The 21190-nt window shown below is 39.3% G+C and overlaps 1 protein-coding gene and 1 long non-coding RNA gene across 3 annotated transcripts in view; both read right to left on the bottom strand.

Annotated features, from left to right (window-relative positions):
- The window catches only part of DOCK8 (dedicator of cytokinesis 8), a 219086-nt gene that overhangs the window by 123439 nt on the left and 74457 nt on the right, over positions 1-21190 (bottom strand). For both annotated transcript variants that reach the window (XM_028508388.2, XM_036021718.1), the window contains 3 exons: positions 11291-11414; positions 7046-7258; positions 2614-2699 (listed from right to left, as the gene is read on the bottom strand). In XM_028508388.2, the coding sequence (XP_028364189.2) occupies positions 2614-2699; positions 7046-7258; positions 11291-11414 (423 nt within the window). The remainder of the gene's footprint in view (positions 1-2613; positions 2700-7045; positions 7259-11290; positions 11415-21190) is intronic.
- LOC118499694 lies at positions 579-2607 on the bottom strand. Its single transcript, XR_004902199.1, has 2 exons — positions 1841-2607; positions 579-1672 (listed from the first exon to the last, which is right to left on the bottom strand). It is a non-coding gene; the product is annotated as an uncharacterized LOC118499694 (long non-coding RNA).

Raw genomic sequence — 21190 nt, forward strand, 5'->3', positions numbered from 1 at the left:
TTTTTCTGACCAGTGTTTTTCTAGGTGTGGTTTCCAGAAACTAGCATTTGAAGCAAATGAGTTTGTCAAAATGCAGGTTTTTTGGTCCCACCTGAAATCCACTGAACAAGACTCTCTTGGGAAAAACAGTGGTAGCAGGTCTCCCCAAACTTTTGTTTAAAACCAGCTCTTTGGGTAAATTTAATGCACACTAAAGTTCCACCACTAAGAAGGTTCCTTTGAGCTGAGGTTACTTGGCATAGACAGTATTAAATTTTAAATTAAACTTAGAATTTTTCCATTTAAAAGGTAAAATAGAAAAAACACTCTGCTGTTATCCTCTTTTTTCTTGCTGCTATACACACTCACGGAATCGGCACTATCCTAATTCTTTCTGTGTGCTTGAGGCTTTAGCTACTTCTCAAAGGCAAAAGAGAAAGCTACAGATCTCAATAACCTTTTTAAAATTCCCTAGCTGATTATAGTAGTAGAAATAGGATTCAGAATACCAATGGGAAAACATGTGTATTTAATATTATCATTAAATTTTTACTATTCATATTTTAACATTCTAGGTTTACTTGTAAGAATTTGCCTCCTTTTTTAAAAAAAATCCACTTTGTTCAAAGTAATTATACCTAGGACTATCTGTTCAGTCCATTAGTCTTGTTGGTATGGATACTGTTTAAGACATTTGAGCAGACCAAGTGCACTGAACAAACAGTGCTTCTTAATTTCTGATTTGGCATTTTGGGGGAAAATCACTAGAAACTACACTTCACAATTTTCATCAAGAAAAACCAAGTGATTCAATTTGTTTTTTTTTAAATAATGTACATCTATCTTAGTGGCCATCTTTTTGCACTAGTTTGAGCAGCTGCCATTTATTAGAAAGTTCTAGAAGTCTTAGTGATAAGCATCACCAGAGAGAATAGAGAGAATTCCTCCAATCCTCAACAGCAAGGTTACCGTACCTAAAAGTGCATCCTGTGGGGATGGGCGAGTGCCTCAGACAATGCAGTGGACTTGCCGCACAATGCAGAGGAGAGTGGAAAAGCCACTTCCACTCAGTCCTCCTGCTGGAAGACTGGGAGGCCCCTACCTCCAGTTGGCTTGCCAGGGCTAGAGTTTGCCTTTCTGTACCCCTTACCTGATACAGAGGTATTAGGCTCACTACTGACTGCCCATCTCTGTGCACAAGACAAAAGGTCCCAGCTGCCCCTTTCCACTTGTTGGTAGAAAAGGCTAGGGGGCGGGGGCTGCAACATCAAGAGAGCATCCACAACCTGGTGAGCAGTCATGCTGGCTTGTGTTCTGAGGAGGGGAACCGGGGAGGCTATGCATTAGAATTAGAAGTTTAGGACAGATGGGAACGGTGAGACTATCTGGTCTAACAACTTGTTTAAAGGAAAGGAGCTGAAATCCCAGAGAAGCTCTCAGGGATGACACAAAGCCTTGAATCCAGCATCCAGATGCCCTAATTGCAACCCAGGTGCTGCTTAAGGGGACTATGAATTAATTTCAAGAAATGGATGACTACCCTAGTAGGGTGTGAAACATAATATACTGAGGTACTTTTGTCTAGGCAGAACATTTATAACTTAATGTTTTCAAAAGGGACCGTGATTTGAAGAAGTAAAGAACTAAGTCTAAAGCAGTAGCCTCAAAGAGCAAAGAGAGGTGCGCAAGCACTCTAGGGTGCACAAGATAATCCACCAGACTGCAGAAAGAAGACACTGTAACTTATTTTTAAATACTTAGTTCAGCCTTTATAATTTCTTGATTATATATGTTTTATAATGTATATAATATTCTAATCTGCAAGTACAAAATTAATAAACACCTATGGAGGACATGTGACTTTTTTTAGTGTAAAAGTAAACAAATACCTTGGAGACAACTGCTTTAAAGTAGATGTGATAAATAACTGGCCTACAAGATGACTGAGGCCATGCTTTGTTTGAACTGTGTGGTATTTTAAAAGGAAATGAGAAAATTTTAAGAAAATTATGCAGAAAAACCTGGATTTTGGGGCAAAAAATCAGACAATTGACAAAAGTGGGCTTGTTTACTTGAATGTCAAGGCTTGGTCCTAGATAGTGAGTGCCCCTTAAAAATAGTTTGCTACAGTCCCCACTACTTTCTATTGTCTCCTGGCATTGAGACTGGGTTTTAGGTGTATTTATCATTGTGTTTCAACAGTGGTATACTGGGTAAATGTTTAGAAAACAAGTGTCTTCCACCATGGCCAATTTCAAGTCATCAATGTGACTTCACTGAATAGAGTTGGGGAGAGAAATGTACAATCAGCTCTCAGGAGTTAGAGCTGACTCCAGCACACCACTGGCTTGCACCAATGTTTTTTTTCATGTAGGTAATTTTACTCAATTACCTTACATGTCTAACCTTAGTGTTTGCCTTCCCTATTATGGAAGAAAGACTGTCAAAGGCTTGGTAGGAATAGAATTCAGATCTAGCTGACTCCAAACTCTGCTCTTTTCCACTATGTCACAGCTGCCCGTTGTTAAATGTGTTGGGAGATCCTCCCTGATTCAAGCTCTGATGTTAAAGACACAGTTTGTGTCTAAAAGGCAATAGTAAACCTCAGTGTAGTTACCCATTGCTGATACTTACCTCAGGGTCTGCAACTTGACCAATAGCCTGTTGCCCAGGTGTTCCTTAGGACATTCTGGCACTGGACGTATTTCCACAGCATCCTCCTATTATTAATCACATGGTGAAATCATTAGTGAATTTCCATTACAGGAGTTCCAGTTGGAGTCAACCCAGGGAAGGGAAGGCTGCCATGCACTGCTCAATTCAACTCGCATTTACTGTATTTGCAATAGCAAAATAACACTGACATTTATGAGAGAGTTTGTTACCAAGCTTCAAAGTCAGCCTTTACAGCAAGCATTTTCTCCTTTCAGGAAGCCAAGCATTTAAGACAAAGAGACTGAGGGAGGAAGGAAATGTGAACATGAATACGACTTAGTAACATCCACCAGATGGCATTGCAAAATCTTATACCTATTGTTGGATTTTTTTTTTTTTTTTTGCTGCTGTAAGTACACATTTAGAATATTTCTCCTGCCAAGGACTGTGCTGGTAAATATGTGTGTTTCAGACTCGAGGTCTGAGTCAGAATAGTTCACTTAAGGCTGTAAACTATCAATACTATAATATATGTCTTTCTCAGTTCTCTGTTTTCTTAAACAGATGATAGAGATTTGGGGTTGAATTTATAGGTTCTATAAAAATATATCTGGCTAAAACTTGCTGAAGTTCTATGTACAGAAAGCTTCATAATGAAAAATTAAAAGATATACCTGTTTCTTGCCACATTGGGACTCAAGACTTAAAGAAAAATAACAAGTCCCTACTGTAACTTTAAGCATTCAACTCTAAACTATCCCAGTATCTTAATTATATTTAAGCATGCAAAGATAAACAACACAAGTCCCTGAAAACTTTAATTCCTGCTCTTGCAAACACTCGTAGGTGGCCTGCAGCCCACAGGGGTGTGAAGAATAGAGACAGGTCTTAATTGTACTTTGCTTGGCTAGAAAGGGTGGGGGCTTCCACCCAAACCCCACAGCAACCATAGCATTTTGACTAATAGCAGTAAAGCCACCTTTTTGTAAATCTGTTTCCAGTTTGGTGGAATAGCCAAAGTGGTAAATTCACAACCACTGTAAGCTTTACTCTTCTTCAAGGCCCAATCAGTTGGCCACCTTGTGGGGTAGAGTTGCTGTTTGTTTCAGAAAGGGCACGGTTCTGATGCCTACACAGAGCTGAATTCCCTCAGGGCAAGCTGGAACTTTTTAGGGTGATTAGAACAGACACAGTGGAGGGGGAAGGTCACTGTTATTGGAAAACAACCTCAAGGGAAGGACATTCATGGGTCTCTAAGACTACATTAGGTCTGAATTCAATTTTTCCTTTAAAAGCTTTTCATTTGGGAAATTGTAAATAAATACAAACAGAATAATGTAATGAACCACTTTTACCCATCAACTTCCTTCAACAATTTCAACTCATGGACAACGTGGTTTCATCTACACTTGCACTTGCTACCTCCCCCACTCAATATTGAATTCCTTAAAAGCAAGGCCCCAAACATCATATCATTTCATCTGTAAATATTTTTGTACAGCTCTCTAAAAGATAAGGACTTTTAAAAACACATAACTGTAAAACCATTATGACCCTTAAAATATTAACAAAAATTTCTTGTCACTAAATATGTAATTAGTTCTAAATTTCCCCAACTGTCTTAATTTTTTACAGTTAGTTTTTATAATTAGGATTCAAACTCTGTGTGTGTGTGTGTGTGTGTGTGTGTGTGTGTGTGTAAATGTATTTCCAAAGTTTCTTCTAACCTATATGAGTTTCTTGAGCCTTTATAGTTATCTAACACAGGAACAAATTCCCAAAGAAGCAGAAGAGGAAATGTAAAGTTTGACTGCACCTATTTCATCTTGCTGGGAGATGTGTGTGTGGTGTGTGTGTATGAGAGAGAGAGAAAGAGAGAGAGTGAGATGTAAGGGAGAAAGATAACAAGAGAGATGACATCCCTCCATCAGCTGGCCAAATGAATCCTGAGGCCAACTCTATGGCTGCCTACCTGTACCTTCATTATGTGAGCCAGTAAGTCCCCCCATTTTTAACTGATTTTAATTGGGTTCTGTTACTTGCAACCAAAATGCAAACTCTTCAGTGATTTGGAATATAGTGGCAACTTTCTTAGGGGTCTACACATAGGACAACACCTTTTATAGACTCAGTAAACCAAGGAAAGAACTCACCTCATCTAACTTGGTGGTTGAATTCTTTTTACCTCTCCTGTAGACTCAGTCATAATTTTGATTAATAGTTCACCTCTCTTCTAATTTTCCTCACCAAGGAATAAATTAATGATAACATAAAACAATTTCATTAATGTGTTATCAAAAATTCAGCATTTTAATCATTTCATGGTAGGCCAGAAATTTACCTTTCTTCCACAGGACTTTCTTTGAAGCAAGTACAAATTACAAGTACAAATGCAACTACAACATATTAAAGGGCTGGTATAGGGGGACTCAAGCATTTCCAACATACCAGTTTACAAATAACTGTCACACTAATTACAAAGCATTCCTCCTCACTCAATAAGGTGGATCCCATTAGGACCTCTGCTAGATTATAACTTACAGTCTCAATTGAGTTTCAGTACTGTTCAGAGACCAAAAAACAAAGTTCCTTCAAAACAGTCTATGATTCACTTTTTTAATCAGTTCAGATCGGATATTCTCCATTTAACCCATTGAGGGAAGTTTTAATGAGTTGATGTCTTGCTGGAAGTATTCTCCTCGTCCTTTAATGTTTTCTCTTTCCTGTGCCCACTCCAGGCCCCCTTACCACGTACTGGCACCTCCAACACGGACTCGGGATGAGGAGGAATGCAAGCGAAGGTCAAGTCAGCCAAACAATATTTCTTGGACAAATTTGTTAAAAAATTTTAAAGTTGTAGATGGAAACTAAAAAGTTTTGAGATAAAATGGGGTTGTTTATGTCATCTTTGGATTCCAGTTATGTGTGCTAATCCACCTGGTAGTCATATGTGGATAAATAAACAGGCAAACATAAAAGTTAGAATTAATGGTTTAGTATCTCCATCCTATAATTTAATTTACCTGTTGATTCTTGAGCAAGTAATTTACCCTCTCTGATTCTTACTTTGAAATCTGAAAACAGGGAGATGATAACATGTTCCACATTATTCATATTTATTTTTTAATCTGCCTCATTCAGAAAGGATTTGAGGCCACTCACAAGACTATAAATAAAACAGGTGAGAGGGCAAGGGTAGTTGGAAATAAGAATAAGAAAAAAAGAAAGTTGAAAAAAATTCAGGACACCAAAAAGTAAGCTCCCAGACTGAGCAGAGGTGGACAGAAAGCTGACACTAAGAAAAGAATTTAGGAGAGTTGATTACAAGATGCACACAATCTCTAAGTACACACATTTTCTCCGTGGAAGCACAATTCTTCTTTGTCTGAAGGCCCGAGGGACAATTTCCCTGCTGATACTTATTGAGGTGTTGGGTGATAAGTAGGTCAATGTTCTCAATCATATTTACATAGTGGACACAATATCATATCTCATGACAGCTGACCAGGGTGAGCTTTTGTACTTTCTGCTGACCAGTGGTGAGCTCATGAAAAGGTCAGTCAACTAACACAATTCTTACGGGTGGGGGCTTCACACAGTCTAAGAATGAGGCTCCCTGATGGTCTTGCTTGATCCAAAGATCAAATTTCAAATACTTAGAGACATGGATGGATGGCATATCTTTTATGAAAAATTTCCCCAAATCATTTTCCTTGCAACTGAATTTTGAATAAAATTTGGACAGCAGAGATATTGTAGTAATCTGTTCTGGCAAGACCCAGAAGTATAGGTATTCTGACATGCAGAAGGGAAGACCGAGAGCCTAATATAAAGTATAAGGAGCTGAAGCAGTCTTGAATAATGGTCATCCCTCATCCCATCCAAAGTGCCCTGAGGACTGACCATAGGCAAGGCCTGAATTATCAAATTGTTCTGGGTCAGGTCCAGTGTATAAAGAAGTGGACGATCAAGAGCCTAATGCACTGGGGCCATGGCTGTGATATTTCAGGCTGGAGTGTTTTCGAAGATTTAAAAAAAAACTTAAAGCACTAAAGAATGCATGTCTTGATGGATTAACTGCAAAACATACCCCAAAGTAACTGAGTGGTTTGACTGGCTGAGTGGGCTCACTGCATGTGGACCCTTGCCACATTTTGGAGCATAAATGAGATATCAGTGAAAGTATCTCGTAAAGTGCTATGAAAATTCTAGTTATTATTAGAATCTCATGTGTATCATTGACCAATAATTGCCTCTGCTATTATGCAGTCTTGCCTTAGTAAAATAAACAGTCCCAGAAATCATATGATTAAGCATCCTGATGTTGCTATACAGTAATGGTGAACAGCACTATTTTCCTGGAGACTGTGTCTTCACTGAAATGCCCCAGCATGAAGACGGTCACACCCACCTCGTCCACGGATGGGTAAAGGGCAAAGAGCTCAGCCTGCCGGTTGGTCCTCCGGGCCTCCTCATTCTTCTTCTCGAAGTCCTCCGCACTCACACTTTGCAGGAGGTTTTCTAGCCGCTGGTCAGGCTGCAGGCTGCGGAGATCGAAGTCACAAGCAGTGAGGGGGCCTTTCCCAGACACATCACACAGCACGTTTAAGTGGTGGGGGCCTGCCTGTGAGAAAAGACACATCTTTGTGAGAGAGATTGTGGATCTACAATGACAACTAAATAACCTGGGATGTCTCACGACTGCTCCAATGTGCAATTGTAGAATCCAGCCTCAAGGAGTTTCTGAGCCGAAGGGAGTTTCACAGGAATCACATCTTAGCTTCCTGGCCTGAGCAGCCTAAAATTAAACCTCTCCCTCTCACCTGGAAAGAGGTAATTACTCATCACATGTAGATAGACCTGTCCTGGAGGAAACGTTTGAAAATAGCACCATGCCCCTGTCAGTTTTCAGTGTGCTTTTCTGGAGATTGGGAGGCAAGCATCTTATGAGCCACGTCTCATGTTCAAGCAGAACAGACTGGAAAAAGGTACGACACAAAGGAGACTGGACTGGGGAATAGAGGGACCTCATCCTAATCTCAGCTCCAGAACATGGTTTTTGAAACTAGAAAATAGGATGATCTGTGAGGAGTCTTCCAAATTAAACTTTATGTGGACTCCAAAGCTGAGCCTTATGTTTTTGGAGACACAGCTGTGGGCATGGGGACACCTTCCTACAGGACTTTAGTAACAGTTACAGAAATAAGCAACAGCAAAAAAAGAAAAAGAAAGGGCATTTGCTATTCAAGCAGTATCCACTTTTAGCTGCAGTATGTTTAAAAAAAAAAAACTATTTTAAATCAACCACAAAATGAATTCTTTATTCCATTAGAAATATCTTGGAAACTGGGACCTGCATATCTAACCAAAGACTTGGCAAAGAACATATAACCATAATCAACAATATGCCATAGGAATATTAATGGATCTATTATAAACATCTATAAAATTGATGGTAGAATGTTATTCTAAAGTTCTACTAAATGGACTACTACTATACAATTTCTCTATAAGATACACTTTTGTGTCCTGGCTGGTATGGCTCAGTGGATCGAGCACCAGCCTGCAAACTAAAGGGTTGCCAGTTCAATTCCCAGTCTGGGCACATGCCTGGGCTGTGGGCCAGGTCCCCAATAGGGGGAGCACTAGTGGCAACCACACATTGATGTTTCTCTTCCTCTCTTTCTTCCTCCCTTCCCCCATCTAAAAATAAAATAAATAAAATCTTTAAAAAAAGACATACTTTTGTGACATCTATTTATCTCATAAAAATGCTACTTTACTAGATCATAAATTTTACCTAAACTGAATATGCTAGCGATAATCAATATTAATACTTTAATTATTAACATTTTTGTTTGTTTTAGAATTTATAAAGGCCTTGGGGAAAGGCTTTTACACCCTGTAAAAGAGGAAGCATTAAGAGATTTTAGACCTTTCTTACAATGGTGTGTTATGCAGCCATTAAAAAAGAGAACATGTATTCATGGGAAGAGAAAAGAGGATCACAGTACATTATATTGTTAATATGAAAAGGGAAGTTACACAATAATATGTAGAATTGACCTAATTTTATTAAATACATGAGTACTGTGCAGTCACATCACACATGTATTAAGCTTATGTAAATGCAGGCACTTGGCCTCGTCATTCTGCTAAATAATGTACGTAAGACTGAGAACGAAAGGGCAGATGCTGCTGGTCGTTTCACGGTCTGAGTACCTCTCCAGGATGAGTGTTAGTCTAATATTTAACAACATAATATTTGTATAACTTGGCTGTGAAACTTAGCCAGACATCACTGAGTGCTCTGTTAGTCTGCTGGAGAAATGAGTGTGCTTTATGGATGTGCTGGTCATTCACCTATTGTCTGTCAGCTTTGGCTTCATCCTTTCATACAATTCTGTAATGCTAGATGTAAATCAGCAAATCAGATTTCTGCTTTGCCTGCTACTCCATTTAAATTATGCTAGTCAGGGGCAATACAGGGAGGCTGGATAGCTGGAGCTAGGAGAAGATACTGGCCCCTTCCGTTTTGCTTACAGTTCCTTTTGCCACTGTTAGTGGCTGTTGTAGCCTTGAGCTTCGGTTGGCACTTCCAGAACCATCCTCATCTTACCTCTTTGGAAGTACCAGACCACCTGGACTATTCCTCCTCTTAGGAGGTCTGACTCCACACTTCCGGCCTCTCTGAGGTCTTTCCTCTGAGATCTAAGATAACCCCATCTGCTGGGCCACACCCCTCCTAGCTCTGAGGCTCCTCTTCTGAGCTTCTAGGCTCTCATCTCCAAGCTCTTCCCATTAGATCCATAGTTCTCGAACATGGTCCTGGGACCAGCAGCATCAGCAGGTCCTGGGAAATGCTAATTAGACATGCAAATTCTCAAGCTCCACTCCAGACCTAGTGAGTCAAAAACTCTGGGGCAGGGCCTGGTAATCTGTGTTTGAACGTGGCCTTCCGGGGATTCTGAGGACACTGGAATTAGGGAACCACTGCCCTAGACCCCAGCCCCAGGGTGGTGTGCTGTTTCTTGCAGTTACGATTTCTGCATGACTTCACTTTTCTTTCTGGGTCTCTCAGTCCTCCAAAACCTGTTTAGTCAATTCCCTGTGTTAAATGTCTTCTGTGGAAGTATCTAGTGTGCTTCTGTCTGACTGATACAAGGAACAATTTACTTGGTCATCATGTATGGTGAAAACTGAAATTAATCAAAATTACCAATGAAAAAGTGCCTTAAATTTCCCAGAGAGTACAGCATCCAGGTATTCTAGGCCTCAGTAAGCCCAGCATATATTTAGCACTGGGACGATGGCTGATTCCTCTGTAGAGCTCAGATTAGGTAGTTGGCATGACCATAGAGAGAGACCATGTTGTTGGAAAAATAGGTATTATTTAAAAACCTTCCAGTAAGCATGGTGAGATGCTTGGGTTATGATAGTACCTGAAAGCTAAAAACTACACTGGTTTAAGAAGTCCTATACAACCTTGGACAAGTTTCTTCCTCTACGTTTTACTGTTCTCAATTATAAAATGGGCAGGTTGGACTAGAGCACTGGCTTGAAAATGTAAAAAATTGTGGTAAAATATACATGACAAAATTTACCATTTAGCCATTTTTTGAGTGTTCAGGGCAGTAGTGTTAGGTCCATTTGCACTGTTGCGCAACCCACCTCCAGAGCTCTTTCATCTCACAGAACCGAAACACTAGACTGGTTAAACAGCACTCCTCACTCACTCGTCTCCCAGCCCCTGGCAACCACCATGCTACTTCTGTCTCTATGAATTTGACTCATCTAGGCACCTCACATAAGTGGAATTATACAGTATATTGGTTCTCTTGTGACTGGTTTATGTCACTTAGCATATTGGCTTCAAGGTTCATGCATGTTGCAGTATGTGTCAGAATTTTCCTTCTTTTTAAGACGGAATAATATTTCATTGAATGTATGTGCTGCATTTGTTATCCACTCATCTGTGCATGGCTACATGGCTGTTTCCACCTTTTAGCTATTGTGAATAGTGCTGCTATAAACACAGGTGTACAGAGCTGCCTTTTAAAGTGTAACTACTCTGTGATAATAATAACAGTAACAACAACAATAATAGAAGCCAACATTTACTGGGCACTAAGTGTAAGAAGAGACATGGTCTAAAGTGCTGGATGCATATTAACTCATTGGATACTCCAACAACTTCATGAGTTAGTTACCATCACCATTCTTGTTTTCCAGGGGAGGAAGCTGAAGCTCGGAGAGTTTAGTTATCCTGCCTGAGGCAGCAGAGTTAGACGTAGTAAATCACAGAGAACCCAGGCCTTTTGGCTCAGTGTGGAGCTTTTAATCACTCACTCTGCGGCCTGCTGAGGGGCATCTCTGAGTCTCTGCAGGAATGTTATAGGGATAGGACCCAATGGCCTCCCCCAAGCAGCTAGAGCCTCCCCACTTTTCTCTATTTTAATTACTGAGCTTCTGGGTGTTCTCTCTCTCTCAACACTGATGTCTGTGGCTACGAACAGGTCTGAAAAAACCCCCAATGACTCAGATGGCAGAATTCCTCTTACTCTAATATTCTATGAACTTAGCCTTTTTATTAGTTAATAAAACCCTGGGCAGAACAGCCAGTAACCTGGTAACCAGGTTTGTTGGTAGGAAATACCTGAGCTCTGGGTTCACTGCACTCCAAGGTTTCTGACTCAAACGTCTGTTTCTGAAGCGTCTTGTGAAAATCTTTTCGGCATCCAATCTTTTTAAAACCGCAAATCTCCGGACTTCCTTGGTTTCTTTATTGTTGTTATTGAGAGAGAAAGGGAGAGGGAGAGGGAAGGAGGGAGGGAGAAAGAAAAAGAGGCAAAATCATTAGATTAAAAATAATAAAAGTAGTGGCTTAAGCATAGACTTGGTGCTGAAAGACTCTGCAAAGAGAGGACCAATTGTAATTTCTCACATCTAATTATGCACCAGGCCTAATACAAGGCTCTCTTGTACTGAGATACAAACTTGCCTCCTGGCTGGCTCATTATTAAAGGCAGGAATGGCCTGGGAAAATGCCACTTCAGAGGTGTGGTCATTTCAGCTGTGGGGCATTTGGCTCCAAGTTGAAGCTAAACTATGACTCTAGTGTAAGAAGTTGGAATAAATCTTGCAATGTGCAGGAGTGGCAACTAAAGGTCGTTTGAAGATAAAAATAGAGGAAAACATTCAATTCCACATCAATATTCTTAATACTGAATAAAAAAAGGCAGGACATGATTATGAAAAGCTAGAAACAAATGATTTATGTGCTGATTTATGTACATAAATGATTTATGAACTGAGAATTTGCTAAAATTCTCAATTTCTACTCCATCCAGTCCATTAAAGTGGTGTTTTAAAAATGTGTAGCCATGGGAAGGGTCTAAAATGTAATGTCCAGGGCTGTCACTGGGGAAAGAAATTAGACCATAATTTCATAATGAAAGGAGCAATATGTACAAGTTGGCAAATAATAAATAACCATAGAAACCAGTGTGTGTATTCCTCCTTTTTATGACTCAAAGGCTTCCTGGAGAATATGCTGCAGAGTCAACAGCACAAACATGTGCCCATTTTGTCAGACATCCCACACTATCAGAAAACACACTGAGCAAGTTGGTGGAGCAACCTGAAATGAGCTGGGATTTATTAGGCACATCCAGTGGCAGACAAGTACAGCAGGAGGTGTAGGAGAGCCACCAGCAATGACCCAAACACAGTTTATAACTCTCTGGGAGGGGCCGAATGCTGGGTTACGCACAGTGGCACACACAGAACAAGTATTCCATAAATTTTTGTTGATTGAGTTAATTAAAGAAAAAAATGACAACTCCCTCCCTGTGTTGTCTGCAGGGAGAATGAAGAATAAGACTCTCAATGGATTTTATTATGTTCTAAAGATGAGCAATTTATTTTGAATAAAAGGAGACAAGAAATAGCCTAAAAGACAGGTATGATGGGCTTGATGACTAGCTCAAGTCAAGGTTTACTGTGAATGGCCATCTGCCTTCAATGTCTCCTGGGCCCTGGCATTACCCGGACCCTCCCTGCACTGGCCAGGCTGGGTGGACTACAGGCCAAAATGGGGACTTGAAAAAGCAGTCAGAAAATGAAAAGGTGTACTCTGAATAGGGAAATAAGACTAAATATTTAGAAAAGATTTTAAGAGAAATATCCAGCATAACTTCTGTTTGAGATTCCTAAACACCAACAAAATAAATAAAATTAAAAATGTTAATTATATTGTTAATACTCATCAATTAACCAACAGTATTTCGGAGAACCCTTCCAGCAATTCCTCAGAAGTAATAATTGTTTGAGATATTTAAGAAAATGATTTTGGTTCCAGTTGCTCTAAGTGTGTAGACCATTGTGGTAAAAAAGAGTAAACACACATGTGACCAAACTTTATTTTATGTATTTATTTAGACTTTTGTATTGTTGTTCGAGTACAGTTGTCTCCATTATACTGTAATATTTGTTTTCTCGTTCCTAACACAGATCCTTTGAGAGAGAGCCTCCTGTGGGATTTCATAAACCTGCTAGCTTCTTAAAAGTAATTCTCACCAATTTGAATTCAGGCAGCAACATGTATGTGTGTGCTGGATGGGTAGGCATAATATGATTTTTTGGGGACTCTCCCTAAGGATTAAAAGAAACAGTGTCATATGATCTAATGTCATGGAGAAAAAGCCACCCAACATAAAGTAGTGGCAAATACAGGCAAGTATCAAGTTGCATCCTAAGAGTATACTACCACAAGTGATAACATGCTGAATTAGTGATCCTTTTTTCCTGAAAAAAATCTAATTTTAAGGGGGAAAATTCCCAAAGGAATTAACTGATATTAATTCATTCTGAGATTGAAAGCCAACAGTGAATTAAAATTCAAATTTCAGCCCTGGCCAGCATGGCTCAGTTGGTAGGATCATTGTCCCATAACCTGAAGGTCGCGGGTTTGATTCCCACTCAGGGCACATGCCTACGTTGCTGATTTGGTCCCTAGTCAGGGCACATAGGGGAGGAACTGATTGATGTTCCTCTCACTTCAGTGTTTCTGTCTCTCTCTCTCTGGAATCAATCAATAAATACACAAAAATAAAATACCCTGTCTTTAAAAAAATTCAAATTTCACACTTTAGTATCTGCCTTTTGCCTTTCTTAGGACTTGTCCACTGCAAAAAGGGGATTGATGTCAAAATTTCAGTCACATGCCTCTTCACAAGGAAACCTGCTTGGGCCACAGAAACAAAAATCAGGAAGCAGCCTAGTTTTAGACCTGAGCTTAAGCTTTGGTGACCAGAACTGCATTTGTTTCAGCTTTGTTGCTTGTCTCATAAAACGTATGGTTTCCAAAAGGGTTTACTTACAAGCGAACAACACACACAAATACACGTGCAGACACATAGTTACAGATGTGCTGGCCTCCATTATCCCCCAGCTTCTTCTCTCTGTGCGTCTGTTGCTTCAAAGGGTGAAGCATGGATACAACATAGATTCTAGGATATTTCTCCCAGCTTTAAAATTTTATGACAGTTCATATACTATATCTGAAAAAATTCAGATCAAATTTTCTTCCCAAAAGATGCTTAAATCTGGGGAAAATGAAATTTATTTGGCAATTGTTCTTTTGCTATTTTATGCAAGTAGAAGCTTTCTTTTTTTGTCCTCAGTTTTGTTAGAATGTTTTCTGGAGTTCTTTACATAGACCCTAAAGACACTGACAAATGAGCCTTTTAAAAATGAGTTACAAGCCCTGGCTGGCATAGCTCAGTGGACTGAGCATGGGCTGCGAACCAAAGTGTCGCAGGTTTGATTCCAGTCAGGGTACATGCCTGGGTTGCAGGCCACAGCCCCCAGCAACCACCACACATAGATGTTTCTCTCTCTCTATCTCTATCCCCTTCCCTCTCTAAAAATAAATAAAATCTTTAAAAAAATGAGTTACAGAATAATGTTAAAAGTGCATTTCACAATATATACACTCTAATCCCATGTATATGCCAGCCCTCAGAATGTTTGGTACGAAAAGCATTAAGGCTAGTGTATCCTGTAGGTGTGTGTTTGACACCAGAGCAAAACTTTTCCCTTCCTTGTTCTAGATTAGCATTTATTTCCCCATTTAAAATCTCAGAAAGTTGCCAGGCTCCCTTGTGGCAGTAAAAGTAAAGCCAGCTGGGGAGGAGAGGACCAGTCCTGGCAAGCTTGTACAGATGACTCATTTCAAAAGTGCCATCCACAAAAGGCTGACATCACCACTGGGCAGGTAGTGAGACTGCTGGCTGAGCACCACTGGCTACCAGAGTCTCAGCGTCACTGCCCCACCTGGGCAACAAGTGAAACAAAGCCATGTTTCTGTTGAGCCCATCTGCGGGAGAGATGGGGAAGCAGGCCTAGTGGAAGAAAGACTACCCTCATGGAATGAACACAACCTATTGCCTCTCAAGAGGACTACATTTCCTTTCCTCAAACATTATGTTGCACATTTGTGGTAATCCAAATATCAAATGTATTTTGAGAGTATTCTCTTTAGAGGTGGTGTGGTGGAATACACAGAATTTCCAGACCTGAGTTCAGATACTGGCTCCTTATATACTGGCTATGGGACCTTGGGCGAGGGACTTCATCTCTCAGAACCAGTTTCCTCAAGTGTAAAGTGGAGGAGAACATGGCTCTTTCAAAGATTTATTGTGAGGACAGGAAAATAATATGTGTGGTATCTCTTCATTTTTTTTTCCTCTTCCCTTTCCTATACCTTTTTCCTTTCTCTCCCTCCCCTTCCTGTATAATACATAAGAACCATCAGAACAAAGTAACCATCCATACTGGGGGGTGGGGGTAACTGAGGAAGCACAGGGTGGGAAGTTGAAGGCCAAACATTTAAAAGGGCTGTTTGGCATGGAGAATCAGAACCCACAGGGTGTGAGAAGGGCATCCAAGCCTGGGGTAGCCTGGCACAGCTTGGCATGTGATAGCAGAGGCTAAATAGAAAAAGGAGGGCATACACCTGGAAGAGAAGCCTGCCATGGGGTTTCAGTGCCAAGGCAAGATGACAAGGGTGTCCCTGTAGAGGAATGTCCTGGCACTAAGTGTCAGCACAGGCTGAAGAGAGCAAGCCTGATCCAGGGTGTCAGAATATGAAGAAGGCAACCTTATGGGGATGGAGGGGTGCTGGCAACGGTTACATACAGGAAAACTAAGTAAGCAAACATATTAAAGACAATAGGAGTCAGATTGTTCACTATCCGAGAAGCAAGTTAAAACAATGGAGGATAGATGAACATTGTGCTGTTGGCTTGGAATAACACATGTTGACAAGAACTCATAGCTTTCAGCACATACACACACAAACACACACAGCTCTATTCACTGAGAAGATATAGGAAAAGCAACATCTTAAAAGCAATGAGTACAGTCAATATTTATATTTTGGCTTCTAAGTACCATTTTCCACTAAAAGGAGTAAGAGCTTCTTGGAGAAATGACCAGGGGTGAGGAAAGGGAAGTGTAAGATCAGCCCAGAATATCTTCCGGCAGAAAGCAAGGATGTGATCCCTGACTGCTGGGGACATGTAAAAAAGACATAAGAACCAGTTGAAGGGATTCAAACAAGTCAAATTGAGGACAATTTGAGCATGAAAATAAATAATGGGGAGGGGTGAGGGGAAAAGGTAGAAACTACTTGAACAACAATAAAAATCAAATCAAAAGTATTAAAAAAGAGAAATTGATTAAAACATAGGAAACTCTAACTCCATATTGAAACAAATAAATCAAAAGCTTGATGAGGAATGGGGCATTTACAATAAACCCAAAATGGAGGGACTTTCTAAAAACTAACTGGCATGTAATTTTATGATCGTGAAAACTCAAGGAAACACCGATGAACTAACTGTTCCAGAGTAAACAGGACTGAAAGCATGTAAAACCTAATGTAATGTGTGACTTTGAATTAGATCCTTTTGCTCTAAAGGGCCTTTGTGGGACACTGTGTGGGATCCAGGGATTTGATTATAATAATATATCAATATTAGTTTCTTGAATGTGATGGTTTTATAGTAATTATGATGGAAATGTCCTTGTGTGTAAGAATTACACACTAAAGTATTTGGGGTAATAAATGGAGAATTATATCAGCAATTTACTCTCAAATGGTTTGGGGAAAGAGAGGGTAAGGCCTTTGTACTATATTTGCAAGTTTTCTCTGAATTCTTTCAAAATAGGAAAATAGTACATGTTAGGTATATGGGACTGTAATGAAGACTTGTAGTGGGTCCTGCTGACAAACACATGCACCGATTCTGCAGCTGCCAGAGTGTAGCTGGGCATTTTCATGCCCAGAGACCTTTGACGGATTCACTCTACCTCCTAGCCCCTTAACTTTGCTTAGCTCGTGGCTACAACAGTCCCACCCCTTGACTCAAAGTGGGACAGTGGGGCAACTCTGCAGTGTGATCCCTCCAGAGCACCCTGTGGATCAGGCCAAGAATTTATTGTGCTGTCAACCTTAGTTGACTCCTGCTTCCCTATCTTGCTTCTCTCCCACTCAGGCTTTTTCTAAAGAGCATGCCCTTGAAAATCTCATGTTCCTGAATCCCTGTCTTGGACTCAGCTTCTAGAGAATCCCAGCTAAAACAATTATACACCAGTTGAATAAGTGATAGGTACTATTTTTAGCTTCCAAGACAATACAATCAGATGCAATACCAATGCATGTGTATTATAGATGTAGATACCCTTATTTTATGAATATGTTAAAGTCTCCTAACACCTTGTTTCTGCTAAACTGTAGTTTTTACATGGGAAATTTACTTCATTATCAAAAACAAAAGTAGAACTTTGAAAAGTGCTCAGGTTTCACTTGTAGAATTACCCCCGCCTCACAAAAACAAAACAAAAACAAAAACAACATAAAAAAACAGCAACAACAACAACAACAACGACAACAAAAACTCCACTAGAGTGGTTATTATTCTGATTACATTTGTTTCGTTCCATTCCTTCCAGGGTGTCTTTGTGGCTTTTCTTTCCCAGATGTGCTGCTTAAACTATGGGTTTTGGGGTTCCAATATTCTGACACCTTAGTAGTAATGGTTCGCAATGAGGGTAACTGATGCTTCTTTCCTTTCTGATTGTCTCAATGACTGGGGTGCACCATTTGCACAAAGACTCTGTACCATTGTGCAAATAAATGCAAAGTATTTTTGCACTGAATTTTCCAGGAAAACCGCTACTATGTAAATGTAGGGGAAATTAAACTTTGTGCTGATTCAAGTTCTACCAAGAGTTTTTCCCCATTTTGGAAAATCACATTTCTGATGGCAATGCTATTTGTGGTATTGGAATTGCCCATACAGCACAGTGTTGAAGTCTGCTTTTGCAGGTATTACATTCCTCCTGCAGCTGCAAACAGCTGTTATTATGTTTCTGGTGCAGTTGTGCCTAAGCATTTGCATATTTGCATACATGCTATTTTATGTATTATGTTTCTTTTATTTCCCCTTTATATAATAGTTGGGACATTTCATTAACTTCTGAAAATGAGAAAGGTTATGGGTTATAAAGGTGGTATTATAAAATATTTGTTATACAGAAAGGAAGTGTTGAGTCTGAAAGATCTAAGAACGCTTGTCTCAGAGTAACATGGTATGGATATTTGCTTGTTAAAGTTCCATTCATTCTTCCATTCAACAAATGTCTGTTAAAGTATCTCCTGAGAATAAGGGATGCAGACAGGAACACATAAGAATCCCAGCTCTAAAGGTGTCCCTGTCTTCAGTGAAGTGATAGGTTAGAGAGCAAGATCACATGTTGGGAGGGGAGATACAAATCTAGACAAGTTACTAGAAGGCAATGTAAAGTATGACAAAAGCTTCTAAGAGAAATACAAACAGCATGCTTTGAAGATTCAGAGAAGGGAATCATTACTTCTGGCCAGGTCAGGGAAGGCTTTGTGAAAGCCCTGGCCTTTGCATTAGGCTTTAGTGGCTGTGGAGTTATGAGATAGAAGTCTCCACATAACAGGCTGAGAGTGACTCAGTGCTATCCACAGCTGTGCTGCTCTTGGTAACTGCATAGGTTGTTAAGACTGGCATGCTTTCCACACTTTTAGACAGCAAATGGCTAAGCACCTTGACAGCCAACACAACAAATGCATGTCATAATAAGCAATTATTGATCAGGGAGACATTTTTATGGTGTCCAGGGAGTAACTGAATTATATGCACTGATGTGTTTGAATTTTAATTGTTTACCAGTTCACTGGGAGTAAAATATGGCATAATAAAACAAATGATACCCCATTCCTTGATATCCCAGCTCTCCTTGAGCATGACCTTCCTTCCGAACTACCTTAATCACCCAAGATGAAAGACAAAGTATAAGCACTTTTATGATGCTGCTCATAACACTCAAGAAATGTTTCACTGTTGCTGTGGATAATACACCAAGAATAGACAGCATGTAAACAAGTTTAGTTACTTAAGACTGTGACTCTCCACCAAGACATCAAACACTTTCGTAAGTTAATCACTTTAGCTCATTTAGAGAAAATGACAGAGGATATAATGCTTAAAGTATTTAATATCACTCAAAGGATGCCAGAAAATACCAACCCATACAAAAATTATCAAAATATATGAAAGTAAGCCCTGGCTGGGTAGCTCAGTTGGTTAGAGTGTTGTCCTGATATGCCATGGTGTGGGTTCAATCCTTGGTCAGAGCACACACAAGAAGCAACAAATGGATGCATAAATAAGTGGAACTAACAAATCAATGTTTCTCTCTCAAATCAATCAATAATATATATGTGTCTGCATAGATAGATAGATAGATAGATGAAGATAAGATGGAATGAACAGGTAACCATGGTACCATTCTATTCATTAATTCAATGGCCATTTTTAAAAGTCATGAAGAGAAAAGCACTATTATTTTTAGAGCAAGAACACTAAACATTTCAAGTAGAAAAAATATATTTACCCCCAAAAGAGATGATGTATTTTGTGCTTCAGTATAACTTAGCCTTTCTCTGAAACTTTCCTTTCTCCTTCATGGCCAGTATTATTTGTCTGATTTAAGAGTCTTAATTATAGAACTTGAATGGCAAATGCATGATAGAATAATGAGAGTGGGAGAGAACAGAAGGGGCCATTACTCCACTCCCCTGCCCCCTAAGTGGGATTCAAAGCCATTATCACAGATAGCAAGGACATAAAAGACTAACCCTAGATATTATAGAGAAATGTAATATCAGCAAGGAGATAATTGAAGAATAAAAGGGCTAACTAAACCAGTGTTTGACTGCATGGTTATAGGTGACAAAGATTTATCGACAGAAGGCAAAATGTCTTCATTAAGAATGGTCCTATAGAGGAAAGTAGATTTTTCCCCCCATGGTGCATTAAAATATATGGGATAGAGTTTTTGGTTCATTCCTTTGAAATGGTAATATAAGTGTTTTTTCTGGAATTTTCAGAAAATCTTATTTCACTTGAGAGGAATACTTTAGACAAGTGGAACTAGATAAGCCCTACAGTATAAATCTTACCATTTTCCAAATGTTAACGTTGTTCCACTTCATTCCATAAACATATAAGTCATTGTGCCTATGATGTGATATCTACTCTGGATCATTAAGTTAATCTTCAATAACACTGAATTGTCCCTTGCTGTTTTTTTTTTGCATATAAGATATTACTAATTGGTCTAATTTAAATAATCTGTCAATTGGGCATGAACAAATTAATCTTATTCTATAATGTTATTTAATAAATAGTAACTAATATTTATTGAATTATTGCCATATCCCAAAAATCTTCTAAGTGATTTACATGTTATTTTATTTATCACATACAACAAAATTTATGAGACATGTACTATTCTAATTTCTCTTTTCTAATGAGGAGATTGAGGCACAAAGAAATATAATTTGCCTTAGGTCACACAGCTAGTAAATGGTGGAGCCATGAGTTGATTTATTTACTCCTGCTCCAGAGAAACCCCCATTCTGTCATATAATATAATAAACCATAGCAAAGCAATAGACCTTACACTTAATGAGTAATAACTTAATGCCAGGTACTATCCTACGTTTCTATCCCCTGAGCTTGAAGTACGGTATAATTCATCTTTTTATGATTGCTGTTCTGTGAGTTTTGACAAATGTGCACAGTTTTGTAACCACCACTACAATTAAGGTATTGAACACATGCAACACCCCCTAAAATTTTCACTTGGACTTTTGCAGCCAACCTCTTTTCTCCACTCTCAGACCCTGGCCACCACTGACTTCTTTTCTGTCCCTACAATTTTGATTTTTCCATAATATATCATATAAGTGAAATTATGCAGTTAATCTTTTTTTGTCTGACTTCTTTCACTCAGCATAATGCATCTGAGATCCATTCAAGTTGTAATTTTTATCATTTTACCGCTGAGTAGCATTCAGTTGTGTTGATATACCAACGTTTGTTTACTTATTTCCCAACTGAGTACAATTTGGGTTGTTTCAAGTTTTTGACAATTACAAATGAAATAGCTATAA

This window comes from Phyllostomus discolor, chromosome 3 (genome assembly GCF_004126475.2).
Source record: "Phyllostomus discolor isolate MPI-MPIP mPhyDis1 chromosome 3, mPhyDis1.pri.v3, whole genome shotgun sequence".
Lineage (NCBI taxonomy): Eukaryota > Metazoa > Chordata > Mammalia > Chiroptera > Phyllostomidae > Phyllostomus > Phyllostomus discolor.